Source organism: Marmota marmota, unplaced genomic scaffold (genome assembly GCF_001458135.2).
Source record: "Marmota marmota marmota unplaced genomic scaffold, marMar, whole genome shotgun sequence".
Classification (NCBI taxonomy): Eukaryota; Metazoa; Chordata; class Mammalia; order Rodentia; family Sciuridae; genus Marmota; species Marmota marmota.
In genome coordinates, this window is record NW_026000108.1 from 5,904,472 (window position 1) to 5,926,888 (window position 22,417).

A 22,417-nucleotide genomic window follows, 5' to 3' on the forward strand; every position below is an offset into this window, starting at 1 on the left:
GTTATGGTGATTAAGGCTCTAAGTAGATGTATTTGTTTCTTATTTCCACTGCAACAAATTATCATAAACTTGTGGCTTAAAACAATACGGAGTTATTATCTTGTACTTCTGTAGTTCAGATGTCCAAAAGGTGACTCCCTGGACTAAAATCTGGTTTTCAAAAGGTCTGTGTTCTCTTCTGAGGGCTCTGGGGAGGATCGATCCCCTTGCCCTCCCCGCAACTAGAGGCACGCACGTTATTCTGACTCTCTTCTGCCTCCTTCTTCCACATTTAAGGGCCCTTGTGACTACCTTGCTACCTGGATAATCCAAGATAATCATCTTATTTTAAGATCAGCTGACCAACAGCCTTAATTCATCTGCTACTTGATTCTCTTTGCCATGTAATGTATTCAGTTTCCAGGAATTAGGAGTTGGACATCTTTCAGGAGAAGGGAAGGCCAAAAAAGCATTATTCTGCCTTTCACAGTAGGTATAATCCTCCTGAGATTATTCAGTATCCAGTGTTTATTCAACATTTAGTAAATGTTTCCGAGGCTCTGCTTTGTACCAGGAACTCAGTCTGACAATGTCTAGGGAGAGAGAGGACTGTTTTCTCTCTAGGAGCTTTTAGGTGCTGAGACAGATGCTTGGCAGTGCTTTATCATGGATGGGATCTGGCTGTAGCTGGGAGTGGCATGGGTGTGGAGAGGAAACAGGAGTTTTGAAGGGGAGGGGTTTGCCCTGGAGAGAATGGCGCATGGGTTATCCCAGGGAGGAGAACCACTTAAGCGTGATAGAGTCAGGAGCCCTAGGTCTTGGACTCTGGAGTCTGGCAGGGAGCGTGGCAGGGCCAATACAACTGGGGATTTTGGGACCCAACTGTGAAGGACCTTTAAAAGGGATGACAGCCAGTGTCTAATGGGGCGGGCCGGGGGTGGGGGTTCTTCTTCCTGCTAAGGAGGGTGTAAGCTGCCTGAAAACTTAAAAGTCTGAAATAATTAGTGAAGAACAAAACATAAAAAGCCAGAAATATATTTACGAAAGCAGAGCCCCTGATACATCCAGTCCACACAAGAGCTGGAACTAGACAAAGGAAAGATGGCTCTGGTGGTTTATTTAAGTGGGTACATCAAAGGCAGGGATAATGTTTCAAGGGCGGATTCTTGCTTGGTGATGTCTTGTAGTCAGCAGGTTGATTGGCATCTTGGCAGGTCACACCCATCTCAGGTGCTGTGTGGGATCTTTGGCAGAGCTTGTGGGGGAAGTTCACCTGAATCAGATGGTCTGTCCCTGTGGGGATGTCATGGGAAGTTCCCAGTGCCAGACTATCCCGTCACTAGGCTATGATGCACAACATAGTCCCACACAGCCCAGGGGCAGCTCTCCACAGGCCTTAGGTGCCAGGGCTGGGAGTGGACTTGCTGCCATTAGTTAAGCCTTGAGGTTAGGCCTCAGCGGCCCTTTAGCCAATCAGCCAGCAGAGTTGCTTCTTTGGTTGCTGTGTATTTGGAAAGCAGACCTCACCCCATGTATCCTATCTACCTGCTTCCCTTGCTCAATCCTTTATGTGGTTTACCTGGTCCCTAATAGAGGCCCCTAAAGAATTTTTGGCCCCTGGTAGCAGGGGTTGCAGGAAAGGGGATGGAAACCATTGAAGAAGAGTCACTTGATGGAAGCTTGTATGTAGTGTAGTCAGACATTGCTTGCACATCTCTTAAATTTTTTTCCAGACAAACTTATAAAGTCAGATTCCATGATGCAGCTTAAGTGGAAAATAGGAGCAGGACTGTGTAGAAGGCAGCTTGGACTGTCCTGTGCTTGAATTCAAGCTCTGCCACTGAGTGTATGAGCTTGGATGAGTCAATTAGCTTCTGTGAGGCTGGCCTTCCCACACTGGCTAGTGAGACCAGGATAATCAGGACACGCAGCAGGGCTCTTGGGAAGAAAAAGAGACGACGTGTTGTTTATCTGTGAAATAAGCACAAAATATCTTAGCCATGTTTTTCTTTGGTCCATATTTGTAAGTGTTTTAGGGCATCTGTCTGAACCACATTTATAATAAATAGTCTAGACCATGCAGGAAATTTAACTAAACCCCTGCAAGTTCAGCCTATCTCCAGAACTGAGAATGCTTCTTTTATGACAAGTACTATTTGATATTTAGACATATCCTCATTCCATGAATATTTAGTGATCACCTTTTGTTCTTGTGCCTAGAATTGCAGGGAACACTGTGCAACCCCTCCTTGCAGAGTTCATAATGTCCCAAGAGAGGCACATGTGTAAAAGTGAAGTCAGAATATGTGGATGTATGTAATTGAGTGTGCCAAGTGGGTGGTGTGTAGAAGTCCTTTTAAGTTGAAAGCAAAGTGAAAATTGGCTTGAGTTAGCCTTGACAGGAAAACTTTATGTGTGGAAGAAATGAAAATTCAGTAGACCTTTCAAGGCTAGAGCACAAGTGTTTGGCGGGAGTACAGAGAATGTGAGTGGGGACTGGATCAGTGGCCAGAGGACAGAGCAGACCTCCAGTTCATCACCCACTCCTTCTGGAAACACTTCTGTCCCTGGCAGCTCTGATTCCAGTTTCTCCCTGCCTCTACTTAATTTTGAATTCTGAGCTCCACACACACTATGGAACATGGTAGAGGCTCCAGAGTGGGTTTCTGTTGCAGCAGGAGTTGGCCAGCACGAGCACAAAGCTTTGTACCTGTACTTGGTATCTTGTTGTTCATCCATAGAAGCAAATCAGAGGGAAAACAGAGATTTGCTGCACAGGGATAATCATTCCCCCAGATCTTTTTTTAACCCTGTAGCATCATGGGCCTTACTTACACACCTAACTTCACCCTTAGAATCCATCTCCTGCAACACATGAGAGAAGAAATGCTTACTTGTAGATAGAAGACACACAGTTCCTGCTGTCTGGTTTCTAGACAGGAGTTGTCTCAGCTAGTCTCTGTATTCCTTAGAGATCACCTGTTCCTAGTGTCATAGATCAAAGCAATGAGAGGTAGAAGGAAGGAACTTTTCCTAAGAGAGGAGACCAGGCCCAGGAATGTTAGCAAGTCAGTAACTGCATGACTAAAACCTCAAGTTGCTCAGTTCATAGCTTCCCATTCTCTGCAGGCTACATTCCATTCTCTGTTAATTTGATTTTCATGGCATTAGTGTAATCTATCTAATCTAATGAACTCCTTTCTTTTTTAATTTTAGATTTCTCATATTGGCAAACTGAGAGATTTTCTTCTGGAACACAGGAAAGATTACATTAATGCTTACAGGTAAGTGCATTTGCCGGGGGGCGGTGGGGGGGACTTGGATTTGGACGGCTGTGTTCTTTTCTGTTCCTATGTTCCTTTTGAGCTTAATTTTTTTTTTTTTTGGTTGGGGGGGAGGTGCAGGGGAGTACTGGAGATTAAACTCAGGGGCACTCAACCACTGAGCCATATCCCCAGCCTTATTTTGTATTTTATTTAGAGACAGGGTCTCACTGAGTTGCTTAGTGCCTTGCTTTTGCTGAGGTTGGCTTTGAACTCACAATTTTCCTGCCTCAGCCTCCCGAGCCGCTAGGATTACAAGCATGCGCCATCATGCCTGGCCCTCTTAAGCTTTTTGTCCTCACTTCTTACTTGACAACTCAGAGCTGTAATGAGGAAGATCAGTATAGCAGTGGAAGAACATGTGCAGAACAGAAGAAAACTCAACAGCTGCTGTGCCTGTGTTCTCACAGCGATGTGATGTCGCAACTTCTGGTCTCTATCTCCATGGGTGCCATTACATCCTAGCGTATGATACTCTGATTTCTTACCAGAGCAGTACATAAAACTGAGAGTATGTGTATTTGTATCACCTGAACCTTGAGGAGTTACAAGGTTTTCAAGGCTCTTGCTTGGCTCTCTTTGCCTGTATTTTGCTGTCCCAGCCTGTGACACTGGCCTTGCTGTTTGGGTGGTGCCCTTGTGAGCATGTTTTCATCTCGCGCCTTCACTTCACTGTGTCAGGCTTTTCTTGCCCTTCCCAGTCTCAGTCCTCATGACCTCTTTCCTTGTTCTTCTCCCAGGCTTCTGACACTTGCTAGAGACATCAACAAGCTCACTTTGACTTGGCCTTCATTTTGGGGGGCTTATAAGTACTTTTATTCAGCCTCTAATGTAACTCATGATCACATTCCTCCTCTGGCTATGTCCGCTTTCTACTTGGCAGCCATCACCTTTTGGAGTATTCCCTGGATTAGTCACCCCTAAGGAGACCCAGCATGAATGCCCCACTGCTCTCTGTCAGCAGCAGCCTCCACACCTGGCCTTGCCTGTTCTCATCTCTTTCACACCCTGCTCCTGCCATGGTGCCGAGCGTGCCAGCCTTCCTGGAAGTCTCCCTGCCTGTTCCTGATGCTGGCACAGGCAGCTGGTATTGTTCCTCCTCTTCCCATGGTGGTCTTTTTTCAAAAGTTAGTGCTCAGCTTTAATGCTGTGTCTTCTGGGAGGCCATCTTGGGCCACTGTTTATAAAATAGACCTGGGAGTTTTTGTTTGTTTCTGTACCTTATTTTTTTCATGACAAAGCATGGTTTGTTATTATTCAATAATAATAACATAGTTTACTATTTATCTTTGTGAATAATTTTTAAGTTTTATGAGACTGGAGACCTTGTCAGCTTTTTATTCTTGTTTCCATAGTGCCTCACCCATACTTGGTACTAGCTAAATATATGTCAGTGAATGAATGAATGAACTCCTCATGGTCCTACTAAAGTCCATGATGAGCCCAATGTGGTGGTGCATGCCTGTAATCCCAGTGCCTCAGGAGGCTGAAGCAGGAGGATCACAAGTTCAAAACCAGCCTCAGCAACTTAGTGAGAACCTGTCTCAAAATAAAAAATTGGCTGGGGATGTGACTCACTGATTAAGCCCCACTGGATTCAATCCCTGGTGCCAAATACGTAAAGTCCTTGATGAGCCCATTGGTTCTCAACCACAGCTGATTTGTGGGGGACACTTGGCAATGTCTGAGAAAAAAGAAGGAATTATCTGGCCCACAGTGTCAGTTGTGTTGATGTTCTCAGTGTCTTCCCATCTCAATCTATGCAAATTAACTAATTCATGCACCAAATATTTGTTGAATACATGCTCAGTGCCTGGTACTATTCTAGATTCTTAGGGCACATAATGGAATAAAAAAGGCAAATATTGCTTCTCTGCAGCTTGCATTCTAGGGATTAACAAAGACAAGCACTTAGGTCCTGTGGAACGGACACAGTAGAGTCAGGTTATGGGACCTAGGGTTGCTGAGGAAGGCGGTGGTTTATATCCAGAGTGGTCGGGACTGCCCCCGCTGAGGCCGCCTGCTCCTCTGAGGTTTGGAGTGTTGGTAGGACTTCTCGCTCCTGCCTCTCTGCCTCCTCCCTTCTTTTCACCTGCTGTACCTATTTCTCCTCCACTGTCCTACTGTCCAACTTGGGTTCCTCATCTCATCATTCCTACTGCTTCTGGATCATTCCTGCATTCCTGATTCCCCTCTAGTTTTGATGATCACACTCTTTTCTCTTCTTCCCTTTAGCTCATGCACTTAACCTTGTTCCTCTTGAAGCCATGTGCACTGTCACTTTGTTTCAATCCAATGCCAGACTTGGGGAGAAAGTCTGCATCAGGGAATAGCCGACCTTCTGTAAAAGGCCAGATAGGAAGTGGATTAGGCTTGGTGGGTCATATATGCTGTCACACATTCATCTTGGTTTTCTTTTATTGGTTTTGCTTATTGTTTTTATACAGCCTTGGAAACATGTAAAAAGTGCTTCTTAGCTCTGGCTGTGTAGAACCAAGCCTGTGGGTTGGATCTGGCCTGTTGGCTATAGGTCACTGACACCTGGTACCTGATCCTTTGCTTCCTCACCATTCACTCCTCCCTGATCCTAATGGTGGAGCTTGGTTTTCATCACTTTCTGAGACTTTTTCTCCCAGAGCTCATCTATGCTTTTTAATTAGTAAAGCGGGTGGCTTTTTCTCAAATTTAGTATAAGTGGAGTCATATAGTACACTCTTGGTGTATCTACTTTCTTTCACACAATATGCTGCTGAGAATATCACTAGTTGTTCTTTTTTATTAGTTATTTTTTGAAATATTCTGTTGTGTGAAATTGCCACAATTTGCTTATTCATTTACTAACAGGGAAAATTGGATTGTTTCTAGTTTCAGGCTATTATGAATAAGCTGCTATGTGTGAGCAGCTTCTACAAGGCTTTTTGTGCATATATGTGTACATTTCCCTAGAATAAATACCTAGGAGTGAAAGTGCTGGGTCACACACACAGCAGGCGTGTTCTTAACTTTGAGATAAATTACCAGTTGCGAAGTGGTGTTGCTGCCTCATTAGCAGTGCATAGGGCTGCAGAGCAACTGGCATATGGTGTTGGATGGTCTCTTCTTTTTAACCACTGTAGAGAAATAAAGTATGAATTAGTGTTTTAAATATGCGGCTCTCTAATGATAATGACGGTGCAGACCTTAACAGCCCTTTTCATCTCTCCACTTTGCTACAGCCTTTGATCCTGCTGACCACCATCAGTTTTGAGAAATTCCTTATTCCCTTTACTGCCATTACTTAATAGCTTGTCCATCTGTATTAGCAAGGGATTGCTTCTAGGACCCCTCAAGGAAACCTGAACATGGGTGTTCTAGGCCCTCACGTAGAATAGCATAGAATTTGCCTATAAACTACCCACATTCTCCTGTTTACTTTGGATCATCTCTGGATTATGGATGATGCCTCATACAGTGTAAATGATATATAAATAGTTGTTACAGTGTGTTGTGTAGGGAATGACAGAAAGTAAGCCAGTGCATGTTCACTACAGCTGCACTTATTTTTATCTGAATATTTTCAGTGCATAGTTGGTGGAATCCTGTGTGAATGCATAGATAAATATGGAGGAGGACCCACTGTATTTGGGGGCTCCTCTGACTACTCCATTTTTTTGCCTCTTTGTTCTTCCATCTTTTCCTAAAAGAACTCCAGAGCTCTGATTGACCCTTTTGTCCTGTCTCTATTTTGCATTACAAAAATTGACCCTGTCCTTGTCTGTGTATATATCTACCTCCAGCACACTCAGCCCCTCTCTGCCTCTCCTGAGTGCTTACTGTGTGAGAGATACTCTGCTGAGCACTATTAGTATTTCATCTCATTTGGTCCTCACATCAGCCCTGTGAGGGAGACATTGTCATTGAGCCTGTTTGACAGGAAGGAAACTGAGACACAGGCGTGAAGGGACCTGCTGAAGACCATGCACCTGGCAGCTGCTGAGCCAGGGCTTAGTGGTCTGGCAGAGCCAGGCCCTTCACCACTGCTCTCTTACCCTTCATAGTGTCCTCTCGCCACTGTGCCTTCCAGCATGGCATAGCCACAGGCTCCTTCAGTTCCACTTGCCACTGACTTACCTACAAGCCACGTGGGCAGTCCCACCTCCACGTGTGGCTCTGTCCACTTCCTTCCATTCCCTCTAGGTGCTTTAGTGCAGTCTTGGCTACTGGCCTCATCTGTTTCTTCTGAACCCCTGCTCCTTGTCCCTCCCTCCCTGTTTGTCCTGAAGGCACAGCTACAGTCATCATCACAGATGTGATCATTCAGTTCTCCTTCTTAGATCCCTTCTCTTTGCCTGCAGACATGTCCATACTTCTTCGTGACCTCACCACACCTCACCACACGTCCATCCGCTCCTCCTGTGGCTGCATTCAGAGGCGCTTTGGTGCCTCCAGGCCTTCACTCACCCGTTTGTCTGCCTTTTGTTCTTTGATTCATTACGTGCATCTCACGCATCCACCTGTTCCCCTGAAAGCCTCACTTCTAACCACCACCTTCTCCCAGAGCTTTCCGGGCCCTCCCCTCCTATCTGAAAGCCATCTCCCCTGCCTCTGAAGTCTGGTACCTCTTTTTCTGTACTTTTGTTAGGCTGCTTCTCACATGAGCCTGGTAAAAGAGTTATTTCTCCATGTTCTCTTCTACCACACTTCTTGGGTGAGGTACTCTTATACTGTGTGTTTGACAGTGCCGAGGTTTGATTAATTGATTGATTCATTATTTCATTCATTCTACAGATCTTTACTATCTACCCTATGCCTTACACTGTGCCAGGCATGGAATATAAAATAGTGAGCACAGACAAACATGGTGCTCCTTTATCTTCACAGAGCTGTGAAAGGATTCATACATACGGGCAGCATTGCAGATAGGATAGGTACTGCAAAAATAGAGGAGAGGAATGACTTTGAGGAATTCGGCCTTGTCAGGGAAAGAGTCCTTGGAGAAGCCATAGCATGAGCTGAGATATGGAAGAGTGGGGGTTAGCCCAGTAACCAAAGGAAGGAGGGAATGGAGTTCAAGGTAGCCCTCACACAGTCCTATGGGGACAGCATCTGCCCTCTTGTGAAATACAGAGATGCAAAAGACAGTTTGCCACTTGGTGACTATTTATTGAACAGGTGGAGAAAACACCATTTGGAAAGACGAAGTTGATTTTAAAAGAGAAAGCCTTTTGACCATCGCTTCCACAGTGGCTTCTGGGGTAGAGTCCAGGCCTGTGTGTGCACTATAGCGTTGCAGTGAGGGGCCCTATCCCAGCCATCCCCTTCGCCACCTTCCTCCTGGTTGCTCTGCAGCGTCTCACCATGGGAACTTCTTTCCAGATGTGTCATGTAGTAGTGGAAGAGTGGGTTTGACACAGGAGATGACATCATTAGGAGCATCTCTTTAGGATTTCATCTTTGTGAAACAAAGTGTATTTTCTACTTCATAAACCTTTCTCTCAGGGCTGAGGTCGTGGCTCGGTGGTAGAGCATTTGCCTAACACATGTGAAGCACTGGGTTTGATCCTGAGCACCTAAAAGTTAAAAAAAAAAAAAAAAAAGGAAAGAAAGAAAAACCTTTCTCTCACAAAATTTGAAAATATAAAAAAATCCTCTGCATTTTCTTAATTTCATCAGTAAATGCAAACATGGAAGTGCTTCATATAAATACTCCAACAGAGAAAATAATATATCCCAGGTGAATTTTATTTTTTATTTTTATTTTTTTGCAGTACTGGGAGTCAGGCCCAGAGCCTCGTACATGACAGGCAACTGGCCTACCACTGAGCTACATCCCCAGTCCCCAGATGAATTTAAAATAAGCCTTGATACTTTGTCTACTTAAACTTCATATAGGCAAATTTCATTTTTATTATTTTGGAACACATTAAAATAATTATTCTGATTCATAGAACAAAGAAAATCTTATGTTTAGCTTCTTAGTTAAAAGATTTGTTTAACGCTAGATGGCAGTGTAAATGTTTAATTTCTTTTGTTAGAATTAAATACTAATTTAATAGGTCATTGAAATGGAAGCTACAGTGACTTGTGGAAGCTTTACAGAATTGGTATAAAGCTGTCAGTTTACAATTCCTTTTTTTAGTACCTGACAACTTAGGTTAAAGATGCAGTCATAGAGACCTTTTATACAAGTCCATTGTTAACTTCCCTTTGCCTTGAAAAGGCATCGAGCAGGGTGAATGCTGTGAACATTGGCTTAGCTCAAGGCACCCCTTGAAAGCCATATGAATCTGGGAGAACCATTTTATCTTCCAACAGCAGTGTCTCCCTCTAGGCAGAGGTCAGCAAGGGTCAGCCACACCAGGCCTAGCCCTGCCTGTGTCCTCTCATTCTATCAGCTGAGAATAGCCTCATATTGTAAATTGGTTGGAAAAAAATAATACTCTGACTTTACCACACAGAAATTGTATGAAATTCAAATTTCAGTATCCATGTAGAGTTTTATTGGCATATAACCAGCCCATTCGTTTGCATATTGTCTGTTACTGCTTTGGGCCACAACTGTACAGCTGAGTAGCTGTGCAGACATAAGGCTCACAAAGTGTGACATATTTATATCTGGCCAACAATGGGGGTGATAATCACTAGGAGTACTTAAGAGGTTCAGAGGAGTCAATATAATTGAAATTTAGAGGAAAAAATAGTGTAATTATATCAGGGTGTGATTCTGCAACTGTGCTAGTTGTTTGTTGGTTTTGTGGTGCCAGGGATTGAACCTAACAGCACTTAACCACTAAGCCACACCCCCAGCCCTTTTTTTATTTTTATTTTTATTTTTTATTTTGAGACAAGGCCTCTCTAAGTTGCTGAGGCTGACTTTGCATTTAAACCACTGGAATTATAGACATGTACCACTATGCCTTCATAACTGCAGTAGTGTTGAGGCAGGCATCCTCAAACCCAGAGCTCTGCTCCTCCACACTGTTTTTCCCTTTCCCAGATGCAGTTGCAACAACTGTGGGTCTGGACCAGTTCTGCCACTCCTTGCTGTGTGGCTTAAGCATGTCACTTACCCATCTTTGAGTATCACATAGAACTCTTAATTCCTAAAGCCTTCTTCCTCTTGAGCAGTCTGTGGCCATGTTATAGAAACTCAGTTTTTGCACCTTTTTTTTTTTTTTTTTTTTTTTGGTGCTACAGTTCATTAACAACCCATGCACTCTGAGATCCACATCTATTCTGGCTTTGGTCCCTTTTAAAGAGTCACACCTTAAGTTCCAGTCTCATTTCTGTCATGTGTTAGTCATATGAGTGAATATAGCTCCACACCTTTGTGCTTGTTTTCTTTCTGATGAAACGTGGATAGTGTGAGGATTGGATTTGTATGTGAGAGCTCCTGGCACACGGAATTGCCTTGATGAATGGAAATAGAGCTGGAACCCCATCTGACTACCATGTACTTGAGGAGGGGAGTTATTGAACAAAACAAAACCCACCCATTTCCTGTAGGGTGGGGTGATGGAGAGAAAGAGAGGAGGGAGGAGGGAAAGACTGAGGATGCGAGAGTCACACCAGTGATATCAGCTTTATCAGAGACTATGGAGAACAGCATCTTTATCAGCTTCAACACTGGTTGGTTGACATCTGAGGTCTGCAGGTAGGTGGCCTTGTGATCCTCACTTCTTAACCAGGGACAGACCCGCTCAGCTCTTGGTGCCACTGAACAGTGTAGTTCCTGGAACCCAGAGAGCAGGGCCAGGCCCCTGTGTAGCATCTTGAGAGAGGAATAGGGCACAATCCCTGCTGCCTACAGGTGGCAGCAAAGAGAAAGGAGTGGTGGCTAGGTGTGTGTCCAGTTCCTCTGCCCTGAGCACCACTTCTAGAAGTTCCTGCTTCTCCCACCGGGGAGAGGTGAGGAGAGAGGACGTATCATCTGGACAAGCTGATCCATGCAAAAACACCAGAAACATCCCACTGCCGACCTGTCCCCTCCAGAGGGAGAGAGGCCACCCGTCACCTCCCATCAGGCTCTCCCTCCTGCAGGTGGCAGGCTGTCTGCAGCCTTTCTTTTTCAGTGCCTTTCCCTCCCAATACAGTGTGCTGGCCTTGACCTGCTTCTGGGTAATTCTTAGATGGAGTATTGAAAGAATATGCATAGAAATATTGCTTTCAGACCTGTGAGCCTTTGGTAGTTTGACATAATTAGGAAGCTATGATTTTTTTTCCAGAATATAGAGCTCAGACTTCATTGACCCATTTAATTTTTTTTAATAATGACATTTTACTAGAGCGGAACAGCATGCAACCAGGGTAGCCTCTGGCTGGATCTCTGAATGATCTTAATTAAAAATAGTTTTTCCAATTCTAGTAGAAGTACCTTTTCTAAAATATCCTGGCAACAGAACATACCAATTAGTGAAAACTTTCTTTGTTTCTGTTGTTGCCACTGAATGAGAAGAATTCTGTCATTTTAAAGGTTAGTGCATGTGTGTATAAACAATGTATCCTAAATGAACATCACCTTTTAATTGAATAAGGAACTTTATCAAATTAACCTTTAGACCTTTTCAAATTCACTGAGCTGGGTTTCCATTAAATCAAAATAATAGAGTAGGAGGATGTTAATCTAATGTCCTTGGAATCAGTCATATATAGGTCTGCTCTGTCCACAGGGGTATAACTTGGAAGTGAGTACCCTTCTGGTTATGACACCCTGATCCCTTTAGCCTCTATTCCCAATGAGCTGGCTTCTAGCAGGGATAAGTGCCAGGCTCTGGGTGCTTCTGCTCACCACTCTGATTCCTCTTAGAAGAATGGCCAGTTGTGGCTTCACCGTGTTCAGCCAGACAGGTGAATAGATCAGGGTGCTAAGGAACATTGGGATGGGGAAATGCTTATCCCTCACCCTTCAGTTTCACTGAGAAGAGGAACATTAATTCTCCAAGAGGCTGTGGGCTTCCCCGCTTCTTCTAGTTCTCCCCCAAAAATGTGAAAGTGGAGTAGGAATGGGAAAGGGTCCATGCCAAGGAGGAGAGGATGCCAGTCTTATGGTGGGGGCTGGGAAGAGGAGCCCCGTGCTTCAGTCATCCCTTTCTCCTTTAGACGGGCCTGTCCTCAGGCTGAGCGTGGTCCCTGCTATGTGTGTCTTAAGTTTTTTTTAGAGTAGGATGATGCCAATAGGTGTTGGGGTTGAAGGTGGGGAATCCGCTCAGGAGAGCCCTAACTAGAGCACAGTTGAAGCCACACATCAACCACATTCTCTAGTTTAGCCTTATCTTTTTATTTAGTTCATTCAGAAAATATTTGATTGTTGATTTTTCAGCCTGCTAAATGCTAAGCATTATTTTTGGTGATACAGATACATCAGTGAATAGGCAGACAATAGTCCTTGCCTTTGTGGAACTTAAGTTTTGATGTGGGGTGAGGGGACCCGGATAAGAAACAAAATAATAAGTAAAATGTAAGATGTTGAACAGAATAAATATCAATGTCGAGAGGAGAGAAGGGAAGGGGCATATGAAAGATCAGAAAGGATACAGTTTTATAAAGGTGAATTAGGGAGGGCCTCATTAAAATGGTGACATTGACAATGCCTAAAAGAAGTGAGGAATTTGTTTGTGGGGTATCTGGGGAAAGAGCATCCCAGAAGGAGGAGACAGCCAGCAAGACTGAGGTCCTGAGATGGAGTGTGCCTGCAAGGTTGAGGCGCTGGAGGGGACTGGTATAACTGGAGCCAGAGCTGGGAGTAGAGGCGAAGATGAGGCCAGAGACACAGCAGGGTGCCAGGTCTTATCCTTTTAAGGATCTTGTAAGGACCTTGGATTTTTATTCTTTGGTGAGAAGCCTCTGGGAGGTCCGTGCAAAGGATTAACAGGATTCAGCTTAGTCTCTAACAGAATCAGCGTGGTCCGTGGTCCGTGGTCCGTGGTCTGTGGTCCATGGTCCATGGTCCGTGTGTTGGAGCAGACCCTGTAGGAGGCGACAACTATAGTCCACGTGGGAGGCATTGGTGGCAGGCCCTAAGAGGCAGCCGGTGGATGCGACCGTAGATAAGAACAGGCAGGTCCTGGGAATGTTTCAAAGGTAGAGCCAATAAGATATGCTGATGGATTAGATGTGAGCTGGGTAGGAAAAAAAAGAGCTACAGATGATACCAAGGTTTGAGTCTTGAGCAACTGGAAAGATTGGAATTGCCACCAGCACAGAAGGGGAGGGCTGCTGGAGGAGTGTTTGAGGAGGGGCTCAATTCTGAACATACTTGCAGTGCAGGTTGTACATCTGAATGGACATGTTGGACAGGCAGTTGGATATATGTGTCTCAAGGTCAAGAAGAGGTCTAGATTGAAAATAGAAACTTGGGACTTGTCAGCTTGAAGCCATGGGACTAGTGAACTCACCAAGGTAACAAGTATAGGTAGATAGTGAAGAGATTCAGGAACCAGGTCATGAACTGCCCATTGTAAAGTGGTTGGCAGTTAAGAGGTGTCAAGAAGGGCTGAAAACAAGTAGCTAGGGAGGGAAGGGGATGGGACCCTGTGTTATCATGGAGGTCAGTGCAGCCAAAGAGGAGGAGGAGGGATGAGTGCCATCAAATCTACGGGAAATAAGAAAGTAAGGTATGTACTGAGCACCATGACAGTTGCTGGTGATTACTGCTGACGCCAGAATGAGGAGGGTTAAAAGCGTGATTGTATCAGGTCCAAGAGAGAATGGCCAGGAAAGCGGGCACCCAGAATGGAAGCATTGCTGAGAGAAGTTTTACTGAAAAGGGGTGACATTGAGCAGTACCTGTCAGGGGAGATGGAATGGGATTTGAGGTTTGGTTTAAAGTTGTTTTTGTTTTAAAATTGGGGAAAATAACACCATGTTTGTATGTAGGTAGGAAATATCCAGCATGCAGGAATATTTTGATATTAATAAGTAATAAATTCATATAGTGTTCACTCTGTGTCAAAGTCCAAGTATTGGATGCATACATTACATCATCCAAGCTTAGTGGTGCAGGAGAAATGAGAACTGCCAAGGTCATTCTAGTGCCCAGGTGGAAGGAGTTGCTGTCACCAGGAGATGCTTCCACAGAAGCAGAAGAGCAGGTGTCTATGGGCCCAGAGGAGAAGCAGGGAGGAGGAGCTTATAGGAATTCTCAGAAAACTGAAAGCAGAGTGGTCACTGACACTGAAGATGAGGAAGGAGGCAAGGGCAAGTTGAGGAGACTAGAGATGTGGAATGGTCATTCAGGAGAGGGGAAAGCAAAGGCACCAGCATTATTGCCAAGTGCCATTAGGGGGCCACTTAGGAGAGTGATCCGGTAAGGCAGTATCTCGATCTATCTGTCTGAGTCCCACTTGATCCTAGGCTCACCTACCTGGAAAGCCGTTCAGTACTGGTTCTTTTTCTGCTATTGGCCACGTCAGGCCCTGACTCCCAAGTGTTTCTTTCTCATGGCCTCTACTCCTTACTTCCCGCCACATCAGCCCCTGACTCCCAAGTATTTCTTCTCTCATGGCCTCTACTCCTTACTTCCTATAGGCCAGGCCTGCCTGGTAGCCCTGAGATTAGAACACACAAAACCAGATAAATTAAACAAGACCCAAGCAGACAAGTTGCTCTGAGTGCCCAATATATGAAGGCTGTCTGCTGTGCAGTCTTTGCTGACAAAGGTTTTTCTCACTTCAGCTTATTAAGCCCTAGCGAGCATTTACTCGCATCAGAGCTATCCTCAGCTCAGGCTCAGGTTTGTGGCCCTTGCATTGTATGTCATAGTAACTTTTCCCTTTCCCCTTAATAAATTGTAGAACTTTAGAATCTCCTTTAGTTTCTCAATATTTTAACAGGAAATGGTTGAAAGACCATTTGCCACACTTTCTTCTTTCAGAACAAAGAATCGGTTATGGAACATTTGGTCTCAAGAGCATTATTTCTTATCTTTCTAAAATTGTATCATAAGGACAAATGCTAGTATTAGTTCCTTCCTTTCCGTTTCCAGTGCTTTCTTCTATTCCTTCTGGGTCTGTGTCTTTACTCTGCCTCTCGCTCACCTACACCCTACATCTCACGTTCTGTTAATACTTCACCTCCAATGTCTGTTTAATTACTGAAAGTTTTACATCTTGGATCCTTCTCCTCTTTCCAATCACTCACCGCCCTTTTCCCTTTCTTGAATTTCATTTGAACAAAAATTTATTGAGCCCATACCTATCACATGATGCTAGGAATACAAAGATAAATAGGACAAGATTCTGTGCTTAACCTCATCAACCCAGGACTGGATCTTCCCCATGGTTCCTCCAGCATGGTATTCCCACAGTTATCTTTACCAAGCTCAGCTTTTCCATTGGCCACAGAATAAAACTCTGACTCACTGAAGGCCACCAAGGATACATCCCTTCCACCTGTCTTATGTCCAGCCAGTTTGAACCACTCACGGTTCTTCAAACTCAGGGCTCTACTCTTGCCTCTCATGGCCACACCTGCCTTTCAAGATCAGTTTATAGGTGTCCTCATTCCCAGTTAATCAGGAGAGTAAGTGCACACTCTTCTGAACTCTTCTGCCTTTTATGGCATGAGAGATGCCTTAGAGAGAGTTGTAACATCTGAGATCAGAGTAGCTGCCCAGGGTCACACCCCAGCTCTGCTGATGACTGCTGGATAGCCTTGCAAGTTGTGTAACCTCTCTGTGCCTCAGTTGCTGCGTGTGTAAAATGGGAATTTATAGTAGTACCTACCTCGTAGAGTTTGGGGAAGTTAGTAAGCAAATATATGTGAAGCCCAGAACAGTGGTTAGTGTTGGTGATGAGAAGTGTCCACAGCCTCAGCCTTTGTTTATGCTGTATGAACACATACATCAGCCTTAGGTGTTACCTGTTGTAGTACAGTGTATTGAAAACAGGGTCTATATTTTGTTTCTATGTCTTAGAGAGTAACTTTAATTTCATAAATCATATTGGGTAGATTCATTTCATAATATACATAGTACATGCCCAATATGCATTATAAAATTAATCTGTTGATTTAGTATTTATAGCAAAAATCAGGTTGTAGTATATGACTTCCCACCCATACCTTTTCAGGAACCTTTACAACAGTGTCTTAAACATTCTCTTCTTCTCTATCCTCAGGAATGGTCTAGTTGTATAATAAATTAATAGACAGGGCTGGGGTTGTGGCACAAGTGGTAGAGTGCTCGCCTAGTATGCGTGTGGCACTGGGTTCAATTCTCAGTATCACATAAAAATAAAATAAAGATATTGTGTCCACTTAAAAAAACTAAAAAATAAATATTTAAAAAAATAATAGAAGAACTTCATGGTATTTGGTTATTTTGAACTTGCCCTTTCTTACAATACTAATCAACAAAATAACAAAAATAAATGTACCTTTAAATTTCTGAACTATGGAATAAACTTACCACCCAGTTTTTTTCCTCCTCTCTCCCTAAAGTAATTGCCTAATCTAAACTGATATCCAACATAGTTCCCTTTAATTGAGTCTAATATTTAGAGAAATTGAGATCTCTAATAAAATTATCTCTCTGTACATAATAAAGGAAATAAAATTAAACTTTGATAAATTTATATGTGCATATCCTATGAGGATATATTTCTGGAAATATTTGACGGATATTTAACCTTTTTTAAAAAGTAGTAATTTTGTTAGAACCTAATTTGAAGCTGCATCATCAGCAACCTTCATTATTTTGATGACTGTTTTCAAGTGCCCACCATAGGCCTACTGCTATTCTTAAAATATCATGGGAACATTGAGTTAGAATCCCTTTTCCAGCCAGTCTGTCTCCTGTGTGAGTCCCTGGTATGGGCCCAGCACCTTAACACTTCCAAACCTGTGCCCTCTTCTGTTTCCATGGCTTTGCATGCCCTCAGGCAAACCCAGAACTCCCTCTAACTGCTCCTTATCTGCCTTTGTACCCAGGCTATGTAGGTCTCAGATTTGTCCTCACCCCCATAGACACTGCCTGGCTTAGGTTTTTTTTAGCAGTGGTCTCTTAACCATAGCTGAGGGCGCGCGGTTTCATCTGCCTCCAGGCCACCCACACAGAGGAACCATGCAAATAGCAAATTCCCCTGTGTAAAATCCTCCAGTGGCTATTTCCATCAAATACACCCTTGATCCCAGCTTTGGTATTGCAGGGACCCTGATTCAACTGACGGTGGACTATTTGTATTTTGTATGACCACTGTGTTTTTGGAAAACCTTTTGATATTGGAGAAACAGCTATTACAGAGTAACAATTTTAAATACATATATACATACTCATCATAATACCATCCATATTTATTTAAAAAATAGTGTAGACATAATGCTAGACACATTCGATGTAGAGATACTGACCACATGTGTACGATGTGCTGCCCCTTTGAAGTGACCCTCGGTGCCCCAGAGGTCCATCACTATTGCTTGGTTTCCATGGAACCAGCCTGTTTACTCCTTTCCCCCTTCGCTCAGATGTGCTCTGGTGTGGAGCAAAGGTGACATGGTTACTCTGAGCACCATCTGAAGATTGGGAAACTTGAAGCTGGTCCTCCCTGCTGTGTTCTGTGTGGGTACTTTCCTTTCCCTGTATGAACTGACCACTATCACTTTGGATTCCACATCCACCCCCACACCAGCACCATTCACTACAGTTCCTTGTACTCCCTGTTTCTGTGTCAATCACTCCTATAGTTCAGTACCCTTTGTAGGGGTTGATACTGAGACTTGCTCAATTTTGAGCCCCCAGCCCCTGGCCTAGTGCCTGACATATGTAGGTTCAGTATATAAGGCAGTGAATGAATACATTGTGAGGACTAAATATGTACATAGGGTACCTGTAAGGCACTGAGAATAGCATGTGGCGTATAGTAAGTGCTCAGCTCATATTAGTGCACCCACACTGTGCCAGCTGCCATTCTGGGTGCTAGGGAAACAAAACCAGACGAGACACACACAGTCCTTAACTTTCGTGAAGCTTGCATTCTGCTGACAGCAGAGAGACATAAATATTTACTCTTTCAGGGAATAATAAGTACAATAAAGAAAAATAAAGCAGGATAAGGAACAGATGGCAGTAAAGTGGGTTTGGGAGTCCTAGCTTGCTTCCGTGTCACAAAGCAGAGAAGGCAGAGGGCAGCTTTGACACTGAGAGACAATAATCTAACCAGCACAGGTGGGAAGATGTTGTTAGACAAGTGCTGTGGGGAACCTTGGGGGGACAGGTGTTGTGGGGAACGGTCAGGAAAGGTGACCCAGGGCAGCCATCCAAGCAGAGGCCCAGTCTGAGAGGAGGCAGGAGCCTGCTTGGTCCGCTGCTGCTCAGTATGTGGCCAATGTGAAGTGCCTGAGGGGTGAGCCACAGGAAGCGATGCTATGGGTAGGCATGGGATGACCAGGACTTGGCGTTTTGTCCTCAGTGAGAATTGGTGGCTAGGACCGACACATTTGTAAGGTCCCTTTAACTTGCTGTATTGTGATTCTGAATTTCATGTGGAGTCCAGAGTGTTGAATTGGACTGAGCAGCATCACCATTAGTAATGATGCTGCTGCTCCTGCCCGGCTCTTACAATCATGAGCGCTGTAATAAAACTACCATATTTTGGGCTTCAAGCTGCTGTGTAACTAAAAGTGGTAATTTTAGGATGGTATAATTTAATATCAAGGGAAATTATGTTTTTTCTTGAAGCACCTTTGTTGTGAGTTGTGAAGACTGCTTGTCAACATCAAAGGACTGCATCCCAAACCAGTTTCTCACAGATATTTCAAGAACCCCAAATCCATTCCCTGTCCTATTCTCCAGGCAGCACCTAGGATGAACTGCCAGTCATTGGGTTGCACGAAGCCATTTTGGAGCCCCCCATTGTTCTCAAGTCAAGTCCTCTGTTCTTTCCAAGCCCTGCAGGCTTCTGCCTAAACCATCTGTCTCTCCCTCCCTTAACTGACCTGCAGTTGGGGCTATTTGGGAAGCTTTTTCTGCCTCACAGCCTTCATGTGCCACCCTCTAGGTCTTTCTCCCACTTCTCAGCCCAGCCGGTTCCTCCTTCTCCTCCAGGTCTCAGCCTTGGTGTCAGTGGATCAGGGAAGCTGTTCCCTTCCCCCTGCCCACACTCCCCTGGGTCATCATTTGCTGCTGCCCGCTTATTTTCTTCCTCTGTCCTTATTTAGCCATATCATGTCTGAATATGGGAGGATGACAGATGCAGAACGTGACCAGATAGACCAGGATGCTCAGATATTCATGAGGACCTGTTCAGAAGCAATCCAGCAACTCAGAACAGAAGGTAAAGTGCTCTGAAAGATGCAAACAGCCAGCCACGGATGTATCAAGTAGTTCAACAGGATTCATGAAGAGCAACCACCACAGTCCCTCTTAGGTTCTTACTGAGAGTCAGAGTTTAAAACTTCAAAATCTTTCCTGATCCATGTTTTAACAAACTAAGCCAGTCAGAATCACAAATAGGCCACCACTCAAGTTAAACAGATGGGAGGAAGGAGATGGATGGACCTCATCAAACAGAACCAGAAATTTACTAAGGGGCCAAGGTCAGAAAAGGCAAATTATATGTGTGCATACGTGTGTGTGTGATGTCCACGAGTGCCTGCAGTGTGTGGCAGTTAGTGGGGCAGGTTGGCTGGCATGTGAATAATAAAGTAAGAAGGCAGCTTATGCTCCACCTGCCCTAGCAATAGTAAACTGGTGTCACCCCCCTTGCAGTCAAGAGGAAGGATCTGAGCTGTTGCTGCTGAGAGAGGCATCCCCACTCTGCCATATTTGATCTCTGTGGCCTGAGACAAGTTACTGAATCTTCCTGGGCCTGTTTCTTCCTCTATAAAATGCAAGTGATTATAGAAAGCATCTCAGCATTACTATGAAAACTGAGCTAGATTCCTAGAGCTGACCCTGGCACCAGAGGGCCATTGTCACCTCATTCTTGCCCCGTCTCATTCTGGTTGAAGCACTGGGATGCCTTCCCAAGCTATGTGTCTTCCCCACATCTTTTTAAATGTGTTTAGACAGGTAGAGCACATGAAATGATCTAGCATTCCAAGTGTGCGGGTGCCGTGTGTTCAAGACACAGACTTCTCCTGGGGAAGCTTCCGTGAGAGCTGATGGGCCATCAAGAGAGTCTGGTGAAAGCTGTAGACATTCTAGAAAACACGAAACACTGCGCAGTCTCACAGAATCCCTGAGTCCCTCGTGGGATCTCGGCTCTGCAGCCCTACAGTTTGGTTATACTCTTCAGCTCTGCGTTTATTGAGATGCCTAGAAAGTGTATGTGAACATTAATAAAACCAGCCATTAAGTATCAAACCACAGAACCTGAGGCTCCTTTTGGCCTCTGAACCTGAGTTTCTTCATGTGAAAATGGATATAATCAGAATCGCCACCTGGCCCCTTCGAAGGGTGGCTGTGTGGGATGTGAGCTCAGTGTCCGCATACAGCAGGCACTTGTCCCCTCCATGAGTGGTAGTTGTCTTACCAGACTAAGGGGTACAGACTTCAGTCTGCTAAGTTCTATCAGACTTCTGTGTGAGTCCACACAGGAAAGGCACCTCTGTGACTGGGCATCATGGAAGGTTCCTAGAGTAGAGAGTTCACCTCAGTGTTGAGGGGTCCTGGGAGTGTGAGACTGGGAAGAGGTGGGGCTTTCCAAGCCAAAGCACAGTGCAGGCCCAGAGGGGGTGTTAGGACCTAGGCTTGATTTCAGCATGTTATTAAAGGTCAGCGTGGGCACTGATGCTGCCAGTACACATGGGGTCAGTCCTCAAGAAGGGACTGCATCAAGGGCTGTCCCTGAGTGCTATAATAAACCATGAATTATTTGACTAGTTTTCCTCTGGCTTTAATCTTTCATCTGGCAGAGTCTTATCTTACTTTTAAAAACAGTTTCACTTACATAAGACTTGCTCTGTGGTTGTGTTTTTAAAAATACCTTTAATAAAGAAAGGGAATCTGATGCATTGTTTTTAGGCTCATTGAATACAGAAGCCTGAATGTTGTCTTTTCTGTTACAGCCCACAAGGAGATACATTCCCAGCAAGTGAAGGAGCACAGGACTGCTGTTCTGGATTTCATTCAAGATTACTTAAAAAGTATTTCATCTTCCCTTAAAGGTCAAATGTGGCCTTTCACAATAGATGAATTCAGAATTCAGCTTTGCTAGCTGAAGATGGTAGTGTCTCATTATATTTAATGATACCTTTGCCTGAGAAGCCATTTTAAATGGTCTCTGTTCTGCTATTTTCCTTTCAACAGGAGTGTGTAAACTTTACTCAGAACAGAGAGCCATCCGAGTTAAACGAGTGGTGGATAAGAAGAGATTGTAAGTATGGCCTCTGTTGGTATTTCTCAATTAATAATAATAATAGTGGTAACTCAAGTTCACAGAGCACTTCCTCTGTGATGTATATTGAGATTGAATTTCTTCATAAAGTGCCTTAGCTAGTGCCTACTGTGGGCTGTGTGCCAGGTGCTATGCTCAGCCCTCTTGGCTCACAGGTACTGTTACTCTCCTCAGCTGAGGCTGAGCAGGTTGGGCAACTCACCCACAACCCCACAGTCTGGAGGTAGCTGAGCTGGGATTGATTTGAAATTTGTGCTCTTACCCATGTTGCTTCTTAATTATTCTACGAAGCCATTTTACCCCAATCTCTGTCCCCCACATACTTCTTGTTATCTTTGAAAGAGTTTTCCTGAGGGAGGAGCTTGGCACAGTGACCAATGCACCATGAGGCCAGTGTGACCCATGTACTTGTGAGATGCCACATGCTCTGAGCACACACCTGTTTTCAAGCCCAGCACCCATTTCACACAGGCACTGTTCTGACTTGTCCAAGGCCACACGGCCAAGAAGTAGCAAACCAGGCACCAGTATTTCCTGTGGCACCTCTGTGTGCCTCTGTCCACCTTCCCATCTGGGCTCACACAGCCTCCTACAATGCAGGAGTTGGGCACAGTGCACAGTGGCAGCCATCTCAGCAGCCCAGCCCATCATGGAGACTGAAAAGCATCAGTGGGCTGGATGTGGTAACACACGCCTATAATCCCAGTGGCTAGGGAGGCTGACACAAGAGGATCACAGGTTCAAAGCCCGTCTCAGTAACTTAGCAAGACTCTACCTCCAAAAAAAAAAAAAAAAAAAAAAAAA

General features: G+C 44.4%; 1 protein-coding gene and 1 long non-coding RNA gene across 7 annotated transcripts in view; one reads left to right on the plus strand and one right to left on the minus strand.

Moving 5' to 3' along the window:
• The window catches only part of Stx18 (syntaxin 18), a 134,730-nt gene that overhangs the window by 63,750 nt on the left and 48,563 nt on the right, over positions 1-22,417 (plus strand). For 5 of the 6 annotated variants that reach the window (XM_048784169.1, XM_015481944.2, XM_015481945.2 and 2 more), the window contains 4 exons: positions 3,196-3,263; positions 19,434-19,549; positions 21,285-21,383; positions 21,526-21,592. In XM_048784169.1, the coding sequence (XP_048640126.1) occupies positions 3,196-3,263; positions 19,434-19,549; positions 21,285-21,383; positions 21,526-21,592 (350 nt within the window). The remainder of the gene's footprint in view (positions 1-3,195; positions 3,264-19,433; positions 19,550-21,284; positions 21,384-21,525; positions 21,593-22,417) is intronic. The other variant, XM_015481947.2, reaches the window with a different exon arrangement.
• The window catches only part of LOC125610925, a 26,542-nt gene continuing 23,934 nt past the window's right edge, over positions 19,810-22,417 (minus strand). Inside the window, exon 4 of the long non-coding RNA XR_007341011.1 lies at positions 19,810-19,931. This is a non-coding gene — a long non-coding RNA (uncharacterized LOC125610925). The remainder of the gene's footprint in view (positions 19,932-22,417) is intronic.